This window comes from Thunnus albacares, chromosome 24 (genome assembly GCF_914725855.1).
Source record: "Thunnus albacares chromosome 24, fThuAlb1.1, whole genome shotgun sequence".
Taxonomy (NCBI): Eukaryota; Metazoa; Chordata; class Actinopteri; order Scombriformes; family Scombridae; genus Thunnus; species Thunnus albacares.
In genome coordinates, this window is record NC_058129.1 from 4,541,034 (window position 1) to 4,560,278 (window position 19,245).

Sequence of the window (19,245 nt, forward strand, 5' to 3'; positions counted from 1 at the left end):
AGCATGTACGAGGACAAGCGGTGTATACCTTACAACTCATATTTACGAGCAGCACTTGAAGGCAGCGTCTGGGCAACATTTGTTTTCCACGCCTTTCTTCTAATATGGTAATCACGTGCAACATCCGATGTAGACGAGTGCAGGCACGCGGAGAATGGCCAAAATTAAGTTAATTAAGTACACAAGAAAAAAAAAGAACCAGTGGTTTTCTCATGAAAGAACATCTGATATAACTGCACTCAAAGCCTGCGCTAGATCTCTGCAGACATCCGCAGAAGGAACAAAAGTTACAGAAAAGCACAGTTCAGATGCTATAGAGAGCTGTACAGGAGGATGTGTGGACGGAATATGTTAGTGAACACCCGAAGGCTCAAAGCAGGCTACAGTGTGTATGAAACATTTCTATCATAAAGTACAAATCAGTGTATATGTTATAATAAAGGGCTCAAAAAGATGTGTTGAATGATGTATGAGGACTGAATCAACTTTGTAGAAGCAGCAAAAAAAAGAAAAAAAAAAGAAAAAGAAAGACAAAACTAGATATGATGTCCTAACAAGTCGACCAGAACAAAGGCCCAAGGAGCTAGACACCCCCTACTGACAAAACAGTGTGAAGTACAAAATAATCTTTTGTTTTGAATCCTGACAGAACACTACACAGAAGACAAAGCTGCTGTAATCCCCCTCTGTTAGGAACATCAGTCACAGCAGGGAGCTCTACAGCAACCAGCTATCACGGTTTATGCCTTCATAGAAACTTCATTATGATGCCACTGCATTGCTTGATGTGACTGAAGACTAACCCACCTAACAAATGCAATGAGGGTTTTTTTTTGCTGAAACCGATGCCAAGAGTCCAAAGTCTTCGTACCATATGACACAGTTGTTGTTTAATGACTCTGCTGTTTCTCCGTACATGAAAAAACTGACAATTAAACAAATGGTCAGGACACTATTATTTAAAAAGTATATTAAATACATGTATTTTGTTAGTCCCGGTTTGAATGCCAATCAAGTGGTCAGTCCTGTATTCAACTTTTAATACAAATTAAACAATATTTGATGTAAAAATCAGTTCCTATGTGATGACACTGAGTTGACTAAAAACAATATTAATTTATCCTCTGTAAACATTTTGAAGATGCTTTTAAATGAGACTGCATTTAGGACAGGAGATAGAGGAAACATGAGAAAGCTGCTATGTGTATTTATATTTATTTGAGGCATATTTGCAGTTCCACAAAGCCACCAGTAGAGGGAGCTGACAGTCTATTTATGAACGTTAATGCTCTGATAGCGGTCATCCTTTCCTGTCACATTTGGAGAGGATGACTACAGCATTCAAGCCCTTATAAATGGCCTATTAAGTTACATTAAAACCTTTTTGGATAGTAAAATAACTTTTACACATTGCATTCTTCCTCTGTCGCTCCACCCTAAAGAATATGCCTGAAAGCCCTGCAGTGTCAGTGCAGACATGCTGCAGCTTGGTCATTATGGGATGGGACCAATGTCCCTTTAAGCCAAAAGGTTTGGAAGATTTAGTGAAAGTTTAACTAACACTGCCATTCAAGAAGCAAAAGGAAAAAGTCAGATATCAGACATACGCATGTGAAAGATGTTATCTCGATCCAGCTGTTAAGGCTCTTCTCCTTTTTTAGTTCAGTTTGATTTTAATGTCTTTTTTCTCATCAATGTTATACCGAGACAAACCTGCCCATACAGACAGAAATCTATTATCATAACTCAAAGATGCTGGGACACAGCCAAAGCCAACAGACAACAGTTAAAGTGTAATTTAAGCTTACCTTCAGTGACCACCTGCAATATTTCACAACTTAATATTTAAAAAGACATACTTTGGGGGAATCAGCATACATGAATACATCTATTAAAATGTACCTGATTAAAGTTATCATCACTGACAAGCTGTTTTTCTGAGTGCAAAGATTCCTCAGTCTGTTTCTACTGGCTGTCACCGCTGCATCCCGGGCCCCAGCTGTTGCTGTGTCACATCTTGTTTACACCAGGGGCCAAGGCTATGTTTGACCTAGTTGCTGAAAAGCCCGAGAGGCAAAGTCAAAAGCTCACTATAACACAGACGTGTGGAAAATAAAGAAGCCATTTTGTCAAAGACTTTTGTTGGTTGGCCAGGTCTTCAGACCTTTCTCCAAGTATGAGCACTCTGTTCTACTTTCTTGTGCAACAATATTGGAAGACAAGTTGATAACTGGAGCTGATTTTTAACTCTAAGAGAGAAACTTGTGGTACAGTAGACATATTGTAAAACAAGGTTGAGATGATTTTATCTCAGTGTGTCAATATAGGAGACGCTGCGTTTCTTGAGATCAAGTGAGGACGTTTTATTGGGTTGTATATCACACAATTGCAACTTGTCATTTTGACTTTGGATCACATTTGTTGTGCGTCATCACCGTGTATTTTCTGTCACACAGAAATATATATATGGACAAACAATCTAAAAATATTTGACCACCATTGACAGGTGTTCCACATGAAGTCCACTTTAAGATTAATAATCCCAATGACAGTATGGACTTTGTTGATACCTGGAAGACATGTCAATCTTTTTTCCTCTATGCTCTAACAAGTTCATCTTGATCAGGAGTTAAATTTGAATGAAACACTGTTTTAAATTAAAATCAAGACCTGTTTTAGCAGCCATATAATGTCAATGTGGTCTTCACATTCAGTGAAAGACTTGATGTAAAATTTTGCTGATGTATTCTCTGTTTGCCCCCCAATGACAACCTGTTTCACACACACTCACACACCTATCATAGCTACTCAACAACCAGTATAACCATTGTCTCTCAAGGGTATATTTTCAGTGGTTGGTGAAACAACAACAGTGTCTTTGAATTCTGATATGAAGCAGTTTCCATTCAGTTAGAGAGAAGATGTGTGAAGTCCAGGCAAGAGAGTGGCCCATTTATCCTCAGAGGTGTGTGAAGTCCCACCTTCAAATGTCCGACAGATAACAGGCAGTAAGGCAGCTACTGTCGCTGGCTCTTTGAGTCCTGAGCGACATCCTCGTTCTGCGGTAAACTGAGCAGTTCCTGGATCCTCTGCATGTCCTTACTGGTTTCCTCTGCCTGAGAGCTGACGTTCAGATCGCTGATCAACTCGTCTGTCAACTGCAGACGGGCCGTCCTTATGGTTCAAAAGGAGGAGAGTGACGGGTTATCAGTGAAACATCAGGATGACTACTAATTTGAGTGTAAAGTTGGGTTGGTGTGAAAGTAACCTTCTAATTGAACTCACCATTCTGCGAGTCTGAGCTCATAAAGCTCCCTGCGCTCTCTCCTCCTCCTCTCTCGGACCGTTTCTCCTGCCAGCGACTGCATGCTGATGATCAAAGCACCAGTGGGAATCCTGAGCAGAAGTTAGTTTATATTATTATAAATAATACATTGAGTATATTTGCATTAGAACACAATACAAAAACAGAAAAATACACTCTATTCTTCTATTGTCTGAGCACTGCTGCTTTGGGTGCAACTTATACAACGCATGAAAACATCAGCTACTGTAACTAACATGTGAAAGCACTCCACTGACTACTTGCTGGACACGTCAACACTGGAGAAATTGGGTATGTTTTTATTCCCAAAATACTTTCTGCTATTGCATAATCTGTTTTGTAACAAACCCAGCTGTCACATTCATGTTCTGTCAAGGCAGCTACTTCCATTCCAAGCTGTCCATCATTTACACAACTGTACCAATTAAGTGTCAAATTTCCTCTCAGCTTTCTCTCACAAATCACATCGTCTTCTGCAAGCCCCTTCCAGCTCCACCAAAAGCTTCCAGTCACACCTCTGTCATGTGCCAGGATGAGGGGGACAATTCTGGGGTGAGATCTGGAGCGTGATGTGCTTTCAGATTAGATGCCTGCTTTCATTTCTGCCCCTACTGCACCTGGCGTAGACAGGGCCGGGGCGGTTTGCACACATCAAACGCTCCAGGTGGCTGTTCGCTCAGGCAGAAAGTGACACGGAGGGGAGGAGGAGGAGGAGGAGGCAGCAATGCTAGTTTTGAGCCAATAGGAGAACCAGACTAGGGCTGAGCCAATGCGGAGCCGATCACAGACACAATCCAAACCAGCCCCTCAAGTCTGTTATGCTATCAAACACCTCACACTCAATGACCATTACAGGATCAAATTCAAATCTGCTCTTGGCTCTGTGCGCTTGGCTGAAAGTGGCCAGAGGTACGAGGGAAAAGTGGGGCAGAGAGAGAGAAGAGAGGGTTGAGGGGAGAGAGAGAGATGAGACTGTCCAGATCAGTCCATGGTAGATGGAGATGAGAGGCTGGAATAACAGAGATGGTATAAATGGAGAGCGGCAGCTGCTGCCTTGGTCTGCCTCCTTGCTCTTGTACCCAAAACATGGCCCTCTGCGGTGCACATGAGTCCCTCTGGCACCCAGCACAGAGTTAGAGGTGGGGGGTGGGGGGGGTGGGGGAGGGTTCAGCTGGGCGACAGAGGGTTGCTGGGAGGGGCGCATCTGGCTGCCAGAGTGCTCACAAGCGCGCGCATGTGTGTGTGTGTGAACGTGGACACGCACACAAGCGTGAGCGAATATGCGTGTCTGTTAAAAACATAAATGCACAGCAGCTTCTGTCAGTGTCACTTAGCTCAGTAATCAATGGCTGCGGAGGGATGCTAACCTTACCCCAGCACTGCTCCGATGATGGTCCCTGCCACCAGCCCTCCCAGGCCCAGGTTCAGTCTGAAAAGGCCTCCAGTCACAGCTGCTCGTTCACACCACCCACACACATACACACACACAGAGAAAGTTTTACATCATTCATAACTTAATTTGCTGGCATATGTACTGTTTGTCATCTGTTCAAATGAGCGCTTTTATACACTCACTGAACACTTTATTAGCAACAATCTAATGCAGTCCAACACAACAGCTCTGCCATAAATTCTGCTTTTACGAAGCTTATACATTTTCAGTTTTTGTTGAAAGTGTCAGGAAGGTGATGATTCTACTTTATGTTTATTATTGAGGTCGTAGTGGGTGGTGGTGGTGTGCTGGAGTGCATTATATTGAGTGGTGTTCCTAATATTTTGTCCACTCCATTAACATACATGAGGGGGGAAAAATATTAGGAACACCACTCAGTATGGGACAGTGGATATAAAAACTTCTGCACAATATCAAATTAAAATTTTCTGGACTGTGAATTTCTGGAGATAATTTGATCGTTTTTCATTTTAATTATAATTTTTGGGGTATTTTTATGCCTTTATTTAGATAGCTGCAGCAGAGTGTTGACAGGAAATAAGGGGGGGAGAAGTGAGGAATTACTGGGAGCGAAGGCCCCTGGGCCAGATGTGAACCAGGCACGTTGCAGTTCGTTGTCAGCGCCTTAACCCTTAGGCCAGCAGCAACAGTGTGAACTCTGGGCTTGTATAAGACACTTTCACAAGATGGAAACATGTGGAGGTGTGTGAATGTGAAGCGGCCTTGTTGTGACGCAGCGTGCTCGGTCGACTTTCCCTGGAATTAAACAAAAAGGTTTACAATAAGAGAGTGACAAGATTCCGAGGAAGCCTGTGACTCACCTCCAGCGGCTGCATAATGGCTGAGGGCGTACTTATCTCGATACACAGACAGACCTGTGCTGACAGAACTAGAGAGGGAGGAAGAGGAAACAGACAGATCAGGGTAAGAAAGATAAAGAAAATCCAGGGTGATCACTTGAGATAAAAAAGATCAAATAATGAATACATACATACTAACATTGATAACATTCTACCGTACAACATTAGATTAATTACTGTTGGAGAAAAACATACGGAAACCAAAGCACTAATTTGTTTGCCACAGAGCTTGTAACAACAATCCAGTCAGATGAACAATTCAGTAACTATTCCATTACATTTCACGACAAGTCTTAGCTTGGTCATGATGACAAATTATACATTTTCTGCTCTGGAAAGCTTTGTTTAGAGAAAAATAGCTGAAAATCACCATCTAATGTGACTCATTTGTGAGACAAGTTAGAAAACACTTTCTAAAATGGTTTCCTTTGTAAATGTTTAACCTAATCACATATCACATTGTCCGGCATCAGCTACATTTTTTTTTGCTTACTTGAACAAGGTGACAAATACAGCCACTCTCCAGCTCCATCTCACTCCGTATCTCAAGAAACCTCGGATAGCTGCGTTATGGGCTGAGCGCTGATTTAGACAGAAGAGACACACACACACACAATACAATAAGAATGCTGCTGCTTATTGTGTTGAGTCATAACATTATATTTCTTTCACATGGTGCTGTCCTTTTCTACTGGGACAAAGTCATTAGAGATTAGTGTTGGGTAATAATTTTCAAGAAATCACAACTTCAGGAGTATCTTCTAGTTGCAAATCTTCCCTCTTCGAGTATTCATTGCTGGCATTAACGGCACACTCAGATTCAGATTTCACTTACCACTGCTTCCACACGACTATTGTAGATTTCTGCCTGGCTGACTTGGATGTACCTCTTCCTGGCGTGGCGAGCTGCTGGCAGGCCTCCGTAGATCAGGCCTGCTACTGCAGCGACGACCCCGCTCTTCACCACGTTGGTCAGCTCCTCTGGGTACTTATGTGTGGCACTACAGGAACACAAGTGTGATAGAGTCGTTTCAGTGCCTCGTATTCCTGACGTTCAGACACTATAATGGTGTATTTTCAAACGCTTAAAAAAAGACCTGACAAATTCACAATCTATTAAGTAATTAACTGGGGACACAGAGAAGAGAACAAATTAAATGATGGCTGGATGCCTAGAACAGGCACACTAATGAACATTAAGTTTCATTTTACAAGCTACTGGCTGTTAGCTGTGTAGTAATATAGCAGTGGTGATCATTAAGTCCATTATAGGACAAGGCTGGCAATATTCAGTATTTTTGTTATTGTCCACATGTTTTTTTCATGGAATTTGTTGAGAGTAAGAAAAATATAAAATATTATCAGACTTCATCTTTTAAGGGAGCAGTGTGTAGGATTTAGTGGCATCTAGTGGTGAGGTTGCAGATTGCAACCAAATGAATAACCCTCTCCTCATCCTTCCCTTCCAAGGTTGTAGGAGAAGCTACAGCGGCCACGAAACTCACGAAAACACAAAAGGTCCTCTCTAGAGCCTGTGTTTGGTTTGTCCATTCTGGGCTACTGTAGAATCATGGCAGTACAACATTGCGGACTCTTTGAAAGAGAACCCGCTCTCTATGTAGATATAAAGGGCTCATTCTAATGCAACGAAAACACGATGATTGTTATTTTCAGGTGATTGCACACTAATTAAAACATACTTATGAATATTATATTCTATTGCTGCCAAGTCTGTTCTGGTAGATGCCAATAAATTATACACACTGCACCTTTAAGCTATCCACTATTACACTAGACTTTATGCCAATGTAGAGCATGGCAGGGTGTACATGGTACAGCAGTGGTTGTATAAAATTCCACTGAAATGTTCGTACACAATTATACATCATAAAATGTTCATGTTCAAAGTATTCCATGGTGGGATCTTACACTTTTTAACTTGTGCTTATCCCTCAATGTGTTTAGTCTTACAATTCAGAAGCTGGAACAAGGGAATGTTTGGCATTTTTGCTTGAATAAAAAAACATTTTTTTTCAACATCAGGATAGTTGCCAGTCTACCTATAATATTCTCTGTTGAACGGTTCACTGGATTTGACATTACAGTGTACATCTGTAGTATAAACAGCAATAAAACAACAAACAAAGAAACAAAAGAGAAGTCAAGACAGACAGACTGACAAACACACAAGCACTAACTCTCTCTCAAAGAGGTCCTTGATGCGGTCCCATCCTGTGTCTGGGAATTCTGGCTTGCCCATGTTGATTGGCACAGTGCTGGGAGTGGGGATGGGTGCAGGAGCAGGACTGGTGGAGGAGGAGGAGGAGGAGGAGGAGGAGGAAGGAGAGGGCATCTGTGCAGGCTGGGCAGCAGCCACATCAGCTGCATGGACCCTGGGGAGCAGGAAGCAGAAGGAAAGAGGCCTGGCGCTCTGGATGAGGCCCTGCAGTAGGCCGGTGCTCAGGGTGCCCTGGGGGGCTGAATCTGCCTGTCGTCTCCGCAGGGCGAAGCCTGTTCTAGGCCGTTCTGGATGCATCACGCTTCAGCTGGCGTTAGGCTGCAGCAGAGAGGCAGAAACACATGGCCAAGGGTTGGGATGTTGCACTCACTACTTCGACTTAAGCTCCATCCTCAAAACAAATAGCCTTAAGGCAAGTGAGATCCTGGCACAGGCTACACAGGCTGTCCGGCTCAGCAGCTGTTAAATGGTGCAGCCCTATCAAAACACGCTGGGCACACAAGCAAACTATCTGGGTAAAGACTGCTTTCTTGACTTCAAAATTGAGCTTTTGCTGCATTGCAGGGCCCCTCTGGCCCTCAGAGCAGGGTGTGCTGGCTGGTTCAGAGTAAAAGGTGAATAAAAAAGGTGACTATCTTTGCAAATTTTGTTCTAAAACTCAGTAATCGCCAGCCATAAATGTAAGACTAACAATCTCTGTCATTAGCAGTAAGAAATTACTCAAGAGCAACATTTTTCAAGTATATTTTGTAATTAAATGATACTTGTCCAAGTTAAATAACATCTCCTTCACTTACTTTGTTCCATATGACCTTTATTCATTAAACAAAACATCCTGCATGCCCTCACTTGTTGCCCAATAATGTAAAGTGGTACCCAAAAAGTTGAATAATCAATAATAGACAAACAATTAATCAAGTCTAATTCTAATAACCAACTGTTTTAATTTTTTGTCCAGTTCAGACACCGACATTTGCTTGCTGCTACATTCATAAAATAGGGGTTTGCCTGCTGGTCAAACTAAGTAAGCAAATTTTTGACAGAAATTTCGCCTAACTTGAAATTTTCCATCACTTAGGTTTTATACGTTTATAGAAACATTACTAATTTACAAAAATACTTGAAAGGTTAATAAATGACGTAAAAAGTCAACTACAGCCAACTTACTCCCTAACTAGCCTAACGCTGTGCAGGTATGCCAGGTCACACTAACATGTCCTACTCTGTTTCTCTTTGACAAAAATGGCGACATGCCATTGTCATTGCCAAACATGTTTACATTTTAAAAATTCAGTAGTCTGGTTAAATTGCCTTGGTTGTTCAAAAACGACTGCAGAAACTGAAATAAACCCAGTGTCCGATAATGGGAGCCTTAACGTTATCTGTTAGCATGCTATTAGCCTCTGTCACGTTACAGGTAAAAAGCAGCTTACCAGCGACCAGCGCGGACCTCCAGTATAACGAACTGCTAGTTTTATGAATTGCAACAGCTTTGGTTAATGCATATTAATCCCAGTTTACGCCTATATGTGTGTGTTTCATTGATGCCCTTCCACTGTTTCTCACGACTGACATTCGGTAGTGTCTAGATGGTAATTCCAAACAAGCGCAAGATCTCGCGAGAGTGATCATTTTAACCCAAACCGTGATCTTTCCCTAACCCTACCCCAGTGTTTTTTGTGCGTCAACCTAACCAGACCTTAACCACAGCGTTGTCACATCATATCATATAATTATTTTGTACAATGAAGAAACAATGCGTACAAATCTCGCCAGACTGTCACAAATCTGGGGTAACCATCTGATAGTCTACCGGTGTTCCGACCTTTAACCTGGTTACACAAATCAAACTGGAAAACAGCGCCGCCCGATGGTGGAGGACTAAATATTACGCTGCATGTGCACCAGTTTAGATACTATAGGTAAGAGCATTACTAGAAACAGAATTGAACTAATACTTTTTTCTAATTTCTAAAACGAATAGTAATTCAGTATTAACCATAGCCCTTCAGTATTTAGCTTTTACTGCTACTACTATTACCCACCTTTTTGCACTTCACACCACCAATTGCACTGGAACTGTTCTTGGCTCTCCATCAGTTTTGCACTACACTGCCTTTTGCACTATTATTTATTTTAGTTGCACAGTTTTTCTTTCCATTCAACAGTGTTCCTTTAGTTCATTGGCTTTGCAGTGCAATGCATCATGCACAGAAATTCTGCTGTGGTCGTGTACTTACCCATAATGACTTTTTATTTACTTTTTTTTTTTTTTTTAATTTGTTTACTTTCCTCATGCACATGTAACCCCCTGTATTCTCATTCTGCGTAACACCGGACTTTCCCCCATGGATCAATAAAGGTTATCTTATCTTTTAACAGTAGGTACAGATCATTCCTACCCATGCAACTAGTGCTAACTGCAAAACTGAACATGCGTGTGCACATGTAGAAATCATTGACACAGACGTGAACAAAGAAAAACTCAGCTCAACAATGTCTTAAGAACCAAACATTTTATTGGCATAAAAAATTGCTACACAGACTGTGACAAAAACCTGAATGTCACACTTTGACCAGGTGTATGATCACAGCTTTTTGGTCAAATCAACATACTAATGGACCATCTTTACCACAGCTCTGAACAATGAAACATAACACAACCTTGCATCAGTGAGAATCTGCTGGTTCACAGCACAATGTGAATACTACAACATATTCAACATCATGCTGTATCAATCATGCATTATCCATCAACTTTTAACAAGACAAAAGGTTAAATCAACTGACATGAGTGTTTATTTTAAACTAAATGAAACTACATAAAAACTAAATAATACTCTTTTATTGCTTTAGGTTGGCACTTTGTGTGGAATGAAATGTTGACTGCAAGTAAATGTATGGCTGAATGCATCCAAATGCAGACACCTTTGTTGCACTGTTTACAATACACGTCAATCACAGTCTATCTTTTGCAATGAAACTTAAAGGTAAAGGTCTGCTGTAGTTTCTTCAGTTGTCCAGTAGAGGGCAGTGTAACAAAGCTGATGTCCTTTGCAGGAGGAAGATAAAATTCAATGAACTTGAAACGAAATCAGTTCATTTCCAGCCAGAGGTGCTCAGCAGGAAGAGTGACACAGCTGATTACTTCTACTAGCCTATAATATTCAATGTTAGTGATGCAACAATGGCTAAAAGTATCATTATTGGCTAGGGAGAATAATTTCAATATCATTCTACATACAAAGTTATTGCAAATAAGCATTACATGTGGTGCTTATGATCATGTTTCCATTTTCAGGAAATTATTCCAAAACAATACACTACAGTAAATGTGTAACGGCATGGCATCCATAACTAGTATTATTCTTGGTACATTCTTCATGGATATTTGAGTAGCTGTTGACAGTTCACATCACACTGTGCTGTGCTACTATTCAAGTAATCAAAATTAGAGTTACAGGTGCTCCACACAATATGACACAATATTGGGTTTTAGTGAAGAGGTCTGCAGGTAGCAAGAAACTGCCTGACTAATATGCAGTAACAGCCTGTCATAATTTACTTCAGCAAGGCACTGAACTTCTTCCACTCAGTCCTTATAAGTTACTACATATAACCAAGTTGATGTTCATGTAAAAGATTCAAGTCCCTACTGTGCATGTTAAAGGGGTACTCCAGCAATTAAGTATGTCACTACCATAAAGTTGGGGGACTCATGAGAGAAAGATCAAAAAAATAATGGTCAAAATCGAAACAGCAGAGTCCAAAATATCCTGACTTTTAGTCCCTAGTATGAGTCAAACTCCAAAAACACCTAGATCCTACACTTCCCATAATTCAACTTTTTTTTTGTAATTAAAACTTACGTGTGCTTATGTAGGCTTGAACCAACCAATAATATCATGACATCTATCCATCAATCAATCTTCAACTTTTAGTGGCATGGAGCTAAGATTCATTATGACGCGCCCACTTTTTAACGTACAAATCAAATTCTTCCCGACGTTATGTTCTGCCCGTCTATCCTGTTTCACTCAGACGTACGTCATGATACGGAAGTTAGATACTCTCAAAATGCTGTTTCATCTGGACTTAAAAAAAAAAAAAAGTAGTCTAAGCAAAGGTGGAGATGATGACATCACTATGACATCATAAGAAGACATTATACAACTGTTTTCACAGGCTGAGTAGTGCTCTTCATGATGAGTAAACTAAACTTGTAAAATCTGTGGGGCGCCTCTTTAACAAGTTCAAAAAAAAAAAAAAAAAAAAAAAACACAGCTCACTTGGATGTTAATTTGCTGGTGAGTACAGACAGTAGACACAAAAGAAATTATTTTTAGAGGTAAGTTAACTCACTGAACCGCAAAGCGATCAATGACTCAGAATTGGCATTATAGGCTCCCTGGTGGCACCTGAAGGTATGGCAGGAGTAACAGTCAACACATTAAACTACAGCTATGACTGTGTACCCTTGTTTCAAACTACTCTGAAATGTTTTGTTCATTTGCACTTAACACAAAAAAGGCAATCAAGACTTTGCTAACAACAGGTAGTGGAAGTAGGCTGAAAAATACTACATACTACCCTGTAACAGTTACTTCTGTAAGGACATGTGACCTATAGGGATCAGCCTTCCTCCGTGTTAGACTAAAACACTGAACTCAATAGAAATAAAAAGGTAAAAACTATTCTATTCGACTTGCTAAAAAAAAAATGTGCTGCAATTATGACAAAAGAGGAACACCAGCAACAACATGTAATGTAGCGTGTGAGGAAATCATTTGTTGTGGTGAAGCAATTACATTCATTAGTTTCCCTTCACTACAGCTGCCCTGGTCGCGCAGAGTCCTCCCTCTTACAGCTCAGTCCTGCTGGCTCTGTGGATAATCTGATTGTACTTGTTATTTCTTTTGGGTTTGTAGGTAAGAAGTTGGCTGAACTCAGTGAGGAGTCTCTCCCAGTAGCAGGAAATGTCCTGCATCCGCAGGTGCTCGAGGATGAATTCCTGACCCCTGTAGGGAGGGGGGGAAGAGCAGAGAGTGAGATTGACACAGGTTTAGTTTCTCATTTGTGCATAACTAGAGAGATGGGAAATTTATAGAGTGTAACTTCAGCACTCACTTTTTAAATAGAGCAATAGTACATGGCTGCTGCTGTAAATTTTCCATTAAAATTCAATCATAAAATAGGATCTGTTACCTTCTGGCAATCTCCTGTGCGATAGCGTCATTCTCTTTGACAAACTGTAGTAGTTCCCTGAGGATATAGAACATGTAAAAACATATTAACATTTACCATACACATAAAGGAAATAAAGAGTAAGGCATATTAGAATTTATACCCTGAAAACATTCACACACCTGTGTCTTAATGAAAAAGCGCCTTTGGTAAGTAAAGTCAGTAAGGAAAATTTATTTATATAGCATCTTTAACAGACACCAGTCACAAAGTGCTTCATAGGCACGCACACACCAAAAAACTAATAAATAAATAGATCAAAGTTAAACAACAAATAAAACACAGGAGAAAAAAAAAAAGGCATCATAAAAAACAAGTTAAAACATAAAATAGCACATGCTACCTGAACGCCTGTGTGAACAGATGGGTTTTTAACTGCTTTTTACAAGAGTCCACAGAGTCCACAGAGTCCAGAGACCTCAGACTCTTAGAGAGACTGTTCCAAAGCTTAGGAGCTGCTGACTGGAAAGCACAATCTCCCCCCCGAGTCTTAAAACGTGTCTGAGGGACACCGAGAAGACCACGATGTACTGTGGAGCCTGGCCATGTAGGGCTCTATAAGTGAGCACCAAGATCTTAAATTGAATTCTAAAACTAACAGGAAGCCAGTGCAGAGAGGTTAAAATAGGTGTAATGTGTGACCATCTGTTGGATCGTATTAACAGCAGCATTTTGGACGGTTTGTAAGTGGTGTAAGGAAGATTTATTAAGGCAGGTAAAAGAGAATTACAGCAGTCTAGACGTGAAGAGATAAAAGCATGTACTGGCATCTCCATATCTTTAGTATTGATTCCATTCATTTAAGCAGCGGCTGGCACATTTGGGAACTTCACTATGAATTTAAATGAAGGACACAGGTGTTTGAATGTTCACATGAAACTTCTCAGGTTTCTGCTCCTATGCCTTTACAGGTGTATTTGTATGACGCCGACAACATCGGTTATAAAAGTACAGAGCTAAAACAATGAGGCAGTCTTAAGAAAAATAATAAACAATAATTTTGAAGTCATTTAGCAGCCAAATGTTCTCAGATTCTAGCTTTTAAAATGTGAGAATTTGCTGCTTTTCTGTGTTTAAACTGAATATCTTTGGATTTTGGACTGTTTGTTGGACAAAACAGGTAATTTGAAGATATTATCTTGGCTGTTTTTCACTATTTTCTGACATTTTATAGACTGCACGAGTAATTCAAAAATAACCCCTAGATTATACCATTATAAAAATAATTGTTAGTTGCAGCCCTATAAAAGTATTAGAGTACATTTAATCGTTTTCTGAAGAGTCACCCTTCATTGAAATATGCAATTCATGAATTGCATGAATATTTGAGGTCACACAAAGGAAGTGTCAGTTTTTCATACTCTGCCCCAGTTGATTTTATTCTTTTCCACCAAAATTATAGGCACATCTTTGTATACTTAGCTGGCAGCAACATATGAACTTTCACCCACATGTGATTAAGAAAATTTCATCCAGGAATGCAACGATACAAGCATACAAGAACATGTGGGCCTAGCTGAAGTACCTGAGATCAGAGAGATCCTGCTTGACTGGGATATAGTGAACCCAAGGCTTGAGCTGAGGGTAAAAAAACTCCTGCCATTCATCGCCCACATGAAACACCAGCGAACCACAGAGGAAGAGATGTTTGAAACGGAAGCTGGCCGCCACACCACGGAAGTTGAACAAATATCTGCAAGTGAGAGAGAAGTAGAGAGGATGTCTGTGAGATGGCACTTTTCAGAAATCGTGTGTTTCTATTATGTTGAGCTGTCTCTTATTGTTGATTCTTTTCAAAATGAACACACACTTACTTGTATTTGCAGTGATCAACCAGTGGGATCTCTTTAGCTGGTGGTCTACCTAGTGTATCCTGTAACAGAAAAGTGTCATGATTGGTAATAATCAATATGGATTCACTTGACTTGCTTCAAAAACATGAACTTTTCCTTTAGCATTAGGCAGATGTTTGACTCTGGTCTGGTGTGGTTTCATGACTGACCTTCTCAGACTTCCAGGCCTGGTTCTTTGTGTACTCTGCATCCACCAGCTCTGGAGTTTCTCTGGACAGAAGGATCAGAGGGTCGCGCTCTGGACTGGTTCTATCAAAGGAACAGAGAGAATGAGCAAATCTACTTAAAAAAATAATTAAGGAGTTTGTAGATTTGATTTATTGATTGGGACAGTGTGCAGTTTTAAACATTAAAGATGCACTGCACTGGAGTTAGCTCGAAGCTAATTTGCATCTGTAGTTGCCCACAATCAAAACAAACAACAACACAACAACAAACAGTACAAAGCAAAAAAAAACAAAACACACCATACAAAATACAAAGCTACACACAACAGCACATTATACACCCACAATGTCAATTAGAAATTAACAAGATATTGTAAGTTATGAAAGACATAATAATAAAATACAATTACCTCAAAACATAGTCACATCCTAACATTTTCAAGCAAGTATGCAACAGACTCTCTCATCTGTGCCTATAAACACGCATCTGAGATTATTTGAGTTACGGCCAAATTTTACTCGGTGCCACATGTGCACATGTGTTGTTCAGATGGTGTGCGGTACGACTCCATCTTCCTAATTTAGTACACAATCTGTGTGATGACAGGCGGAACCCCGTAAATGTAATTCTCAGACGATCCTCAGTATGGGGTCGACTGTTTGTATGCAGTGGATTAAGGCTGCACTTTGTCACCAGCAGTGATAAGAAGAAGGCTGATTAGAAAACTCAGAGCTGATAAGAAAATAAAATTAGAAACATGAAAACATTTTGATTACTGTGTAAACTCACATAATTACAGAAACTAGTAAATTGACTGGACTGACCGGGAGCCTCTGAAGAATCCTTTGGACTCTTTCTTCTTCCATGGCCACTGTGCTGCAGACCTAACACAACACAGTATATGAATAAGACACAGTGAAAATACTGCATATACTTTGAGTGCAACTGAAAAAGGTTACCAGAGACAATGGGCCTCATGCATGAATGTTGTCTTATTTTTCTCTTGCATTTGTTCTTGCACAAAGCAATAAGAGGAAAATAAGAAAATCCTACATGGGGATACAACAAACTCTCTCAACTGCCTGAACTTGTCGTAAATCGCTTGTTTCAGCCTGAGGAAGCCACCTGTTCATGAAGAGGTGCATGTTTGTGAGATGTGATCATAAGCATAATCCACACACCTAAAACTGCCATATAAGGCTCCGTGTTCTGTTCCGTTTGTGGGTGAGATCCAAAAAGTTCCCAATGAGTAAAAACTTAAGTTTTGCTTTCAGAAATCAGAAGACAAACACATTTAGGAGTGACAGTAGGAAACTATTAGAAAATATGAATCCAGCTAACATGTCGTCAGAGCAGCTCTGCATTGTGACAGAAAGCAAAGCGCTCTGTGATGGGAGGTGATCAAGGGATGTGACAGTCAGAGAGATGTTAGAGAAGAATATTATAGTCTAAGGGTCATGCTATGCTGTCAGCTGCAGCACAAGATGATACGTATGAATATGACAGCGAAATGCAAACAAATCTTCACATTTTTTGCCCTAACCAGAAAATGTTTAATTTTAAAATTATTTAGTTAGTACACAACAGCTCCTCTGGGTGCTAAACTTTACTTTTTAAGGTCGTCCCTCATCAGATCCCATCTTCCCAGTCCAGTGGGGTATATGGGCCACACAGCAGGGCCGCCCTCCCAAAACGTCCATGCAGGGTACATGATATCCTGGTAGTCAGCAGTCTACTCAAATCACACACACACACAACAACTGGTTATCTCTAAAACAAACTTTAATGTGTAATTTGTAGTGTATGTGCAGTCAAACTAATTCCTAGAGTCTAACCTTACTGAAAGAGAAGACAGGAAGTGTTGGCTGCACCCAGTTGGGGACTTGAGGGTAATCTCTGACATTCACCACCATCTCTAAGTCAGGTAACTTGTCAATCACTTCTAGTATGAAATGTTCCACCCCACTGCATCTGAAAAGGAAACAGGAAACTGGATTACACTCCAGGCATTGCAAAATAAAATAATAGCTGAGGTCCTTTTTTCTTAATTATTTTTCTCCTTACCTGGCAGGAAACATGCAGTTCTGTTCTCTATACAGTTTATGTCCAATGATCTGGTAGTGGGTGCCCACCCCTCTTTGAACTGTGGAAGCCATGACGTCCTCAGAGATTCCCCCTTTAAAGGGCTGCAAGTCATGTTGTAGGACACTGAAGTAAAGATCATGACAAAATGATCAGATCAACATGATTTATTTCATGATTAAATCCTACAAAGTGGGCATGTAACTAATTATTTGTCTGATTTGTATGTTTGTTTAAGAAGAAGCTACAAATATGATATAATATATAAACTAGCCTAATTCAAAAATATCAGTTTCTTGCAGCATGATCGCTGCTCTGACTGTGTCCAATTAGTTGAGAAAAAGCTGGTTTACAATATATGAAGAAAGGCACACACTCCGGCTTCACACCCACCTTAGATGGCAGCTACAGTTGGCAGGGTTGCATGGACTGTAGCCCTTAACAGCATCAGAGCTCTTTTCTCTCATTTTCTTCCACTGTTTGCCTGCAGCAACACATAAAAAATGTATGTGAATTAATATTGGATCAATCCTGTCTTATTTAATGACAGGTCGTAAGACTGATTCATCCGCTGTTAGGAAAGAGCGGCTCAGCATTCCCAATGAGACTACGAAGACCTCAAATGTCCTTAAAATGGACCCAAAATGCAGGTTGCAACAGGTTGCATCTCACACAAGAATACAAATAAACGCGTTTTGTAAGCTTTGTTTTTCATTCAAAAAGCATATCATGACTGCAAGTTACAAATGCAGCATTAAGACCTGTCTGTGATGGAAGACTGTGAACAAAATATCGAAATAACTGTCTCAACATTACTGCTAGAGCAGCATAAGCATTTGTTAGTGCTAACTAGCTTTAGCTGACCTGTTGCCAAAGCCACGTCCAACCGTAATGACTATAACTATCTTAATGAATATATATATCTTATTTATACACATCTTATTTTACTAAAACATATTACCTGATGCAGCAACCAGACATATATCACACACTTGCAACAGAAATAAAAACCTCCACAGCCAAACCCGCTCCATTTCTCTCTCTATCCTCCAGCTTTGTCTGGACACGTGATCTGTGATCTGCTACTTTTGACTGAATGCAGTCATTACGGTAACGCGCACAAAAATATGCATAGGTTACCGTAATGTTCCAAAGATTGGCTCAAAGTGGCTTTACCCTCACACACTGTTCATATTCTGCAGTGGTTAAAGAAGTACTTCAGTAAAATTACCAATACAGCAAGGTAAAAATACTCTGTTATTGCTAAAAGTCCTGAAGGAAAGCTCCTACCTAGGTAAAAGTACACAGGTTTTAGCAGCAAAATATTTAAGTTAAAGTATTAAACCGGTATTGGTTTGGTCCCTCTGACTGATATATTATTATATATGACATCATGAAATTATTAATACCGAAGCATCGGTGTTAGAGCAGCATGTTACTGTTGTAGCTGCTGGAGGTGGAGCTAGTTTCAACTACTTTATATACAGTTAGCTAGTTTAGTCCAGTGGTTCCCAACCTAGGGGTTGGGCCCCTTCAAAGGGTCACCAGATAAATCTGAGGGGTTGTGAGTTCTGATACATAAATCTGTTTTCAGTTTTTGGACTTTTTCTCTAATCTTTGATTTTTGGTGAAATATTGGATCATTTGAACCTTTATTGAAATGAAACCATGTGAGAAGTTTAGAGGGCAAAATCACTATTTGGTGGAGCTGTTAACAACTCATAGACATCTGAAATGTGACCCCAACTACACACTGTTTTTTGTTAGAGAGTGGAATTATAAAGTAGCATCAAATGGAAATACTCAGGTAAAGTACAAGTACATCAAAATTGTACTTAAGTACAGTACTTGAGTAAATGTACTTTGTTACTTTACACTACTCATATTCTGACCCATCACAGTATCGCCTAATAATTATTCTCTATACCAAATTTCTAAATCATTCATAAATACCTCATCAGTCACAGATAAATGTGTGATTAATCCTTAATGAAGCTTTCAAAGAGCAGAGACTTTATTCT

The 19,245-nt window shown here is 40.1% G+C and overlaps 2 protein-coding genes across 3 annotated transcripts; both read right to left on the reverse strand.

Moving 5' to 3' along the window:
- Nucleotides 1-2,348: 2,348 nt before the first annotated feature.
- Nucleotides 2,349-9,715, reverse strand: timmdc1 (translocase of inner mitochondrial membrane domain containing 1). Of its 2 annotated transcripts, none has more exons than XM_044345287.1 (8): nucleotides 9,642-9,715; nucleotides 7,837-8,195; nucleotides 6,474-6,639; nucleotides 6,132-6,220; nucleotides 5,600-5,667; nucleotides 4,698-4,776; nucleotides 3,286-3,396; nucleotides 2,349-3,174 (listed from the first exon to the last, which is right to left on the reverse strand). In XM_044345287.1, exons 2-8 carry the CDS (start codon nucleotides 8,172-8,174, stop codon nucleotides 3,018-3,020), a joined length of 1,008 nt encoding a protein of 335 aa, XP_044201222.1. In that variant the 5' UTR covers nucleotides 8,175-8,195; nucleotides 9,642-9,715; the 3' UTR covers nucleotides 2,349-3,017. The 2 variants fall into 2 exon arrangements, with proteins under 2 accessions (XP_044201222.1, XP_044201221.1); XM_044345286.1 differs by lacking the exon at nucleotides 9,642-9,715 and adding an exon at nucleotides 9,311-9,560.
- Nucleotides 9,716-10,378: 663 nt separating this feature from the next.
- poglut1 (protein O-glucosyltransferase 1) lies at nucleotides 10,379-18,308 on the reverse strand. The gene is made up of 11 exons (XM_044345305.1): nucleotides 18,186-18,308; nucleotides 17,618-17,708; nucleotides 17,207-17,350; nucleotides 16,978-17,113; nucleotides 16,753-16,874; nucleotides 15,967-16,026; nucleotides 15,124-15,223; nucleotides 14,936-14,994; nucleotides 14,647-14,814; nucleotides 13,083-13,139; nucleotides 10,379-12,895 (listed from the first exon to the last, which is right to left on the reverse strand). The coding sequence occupies exons 1-11, from the start codon at nucleotides 18,256-18,258 to the stop codon at nucleotides 12,739-12,741; spliced, it is 1,167 nt and encodes a 388-aa protein (XP_044201240.1). The 5' UTR covers nucleotides 18,259-18,308; the 3' UTR covers nucleotides 10,379-12,738.
- Nucleotides 18,309-19,245: the final 937 nt, after the last annotated feature.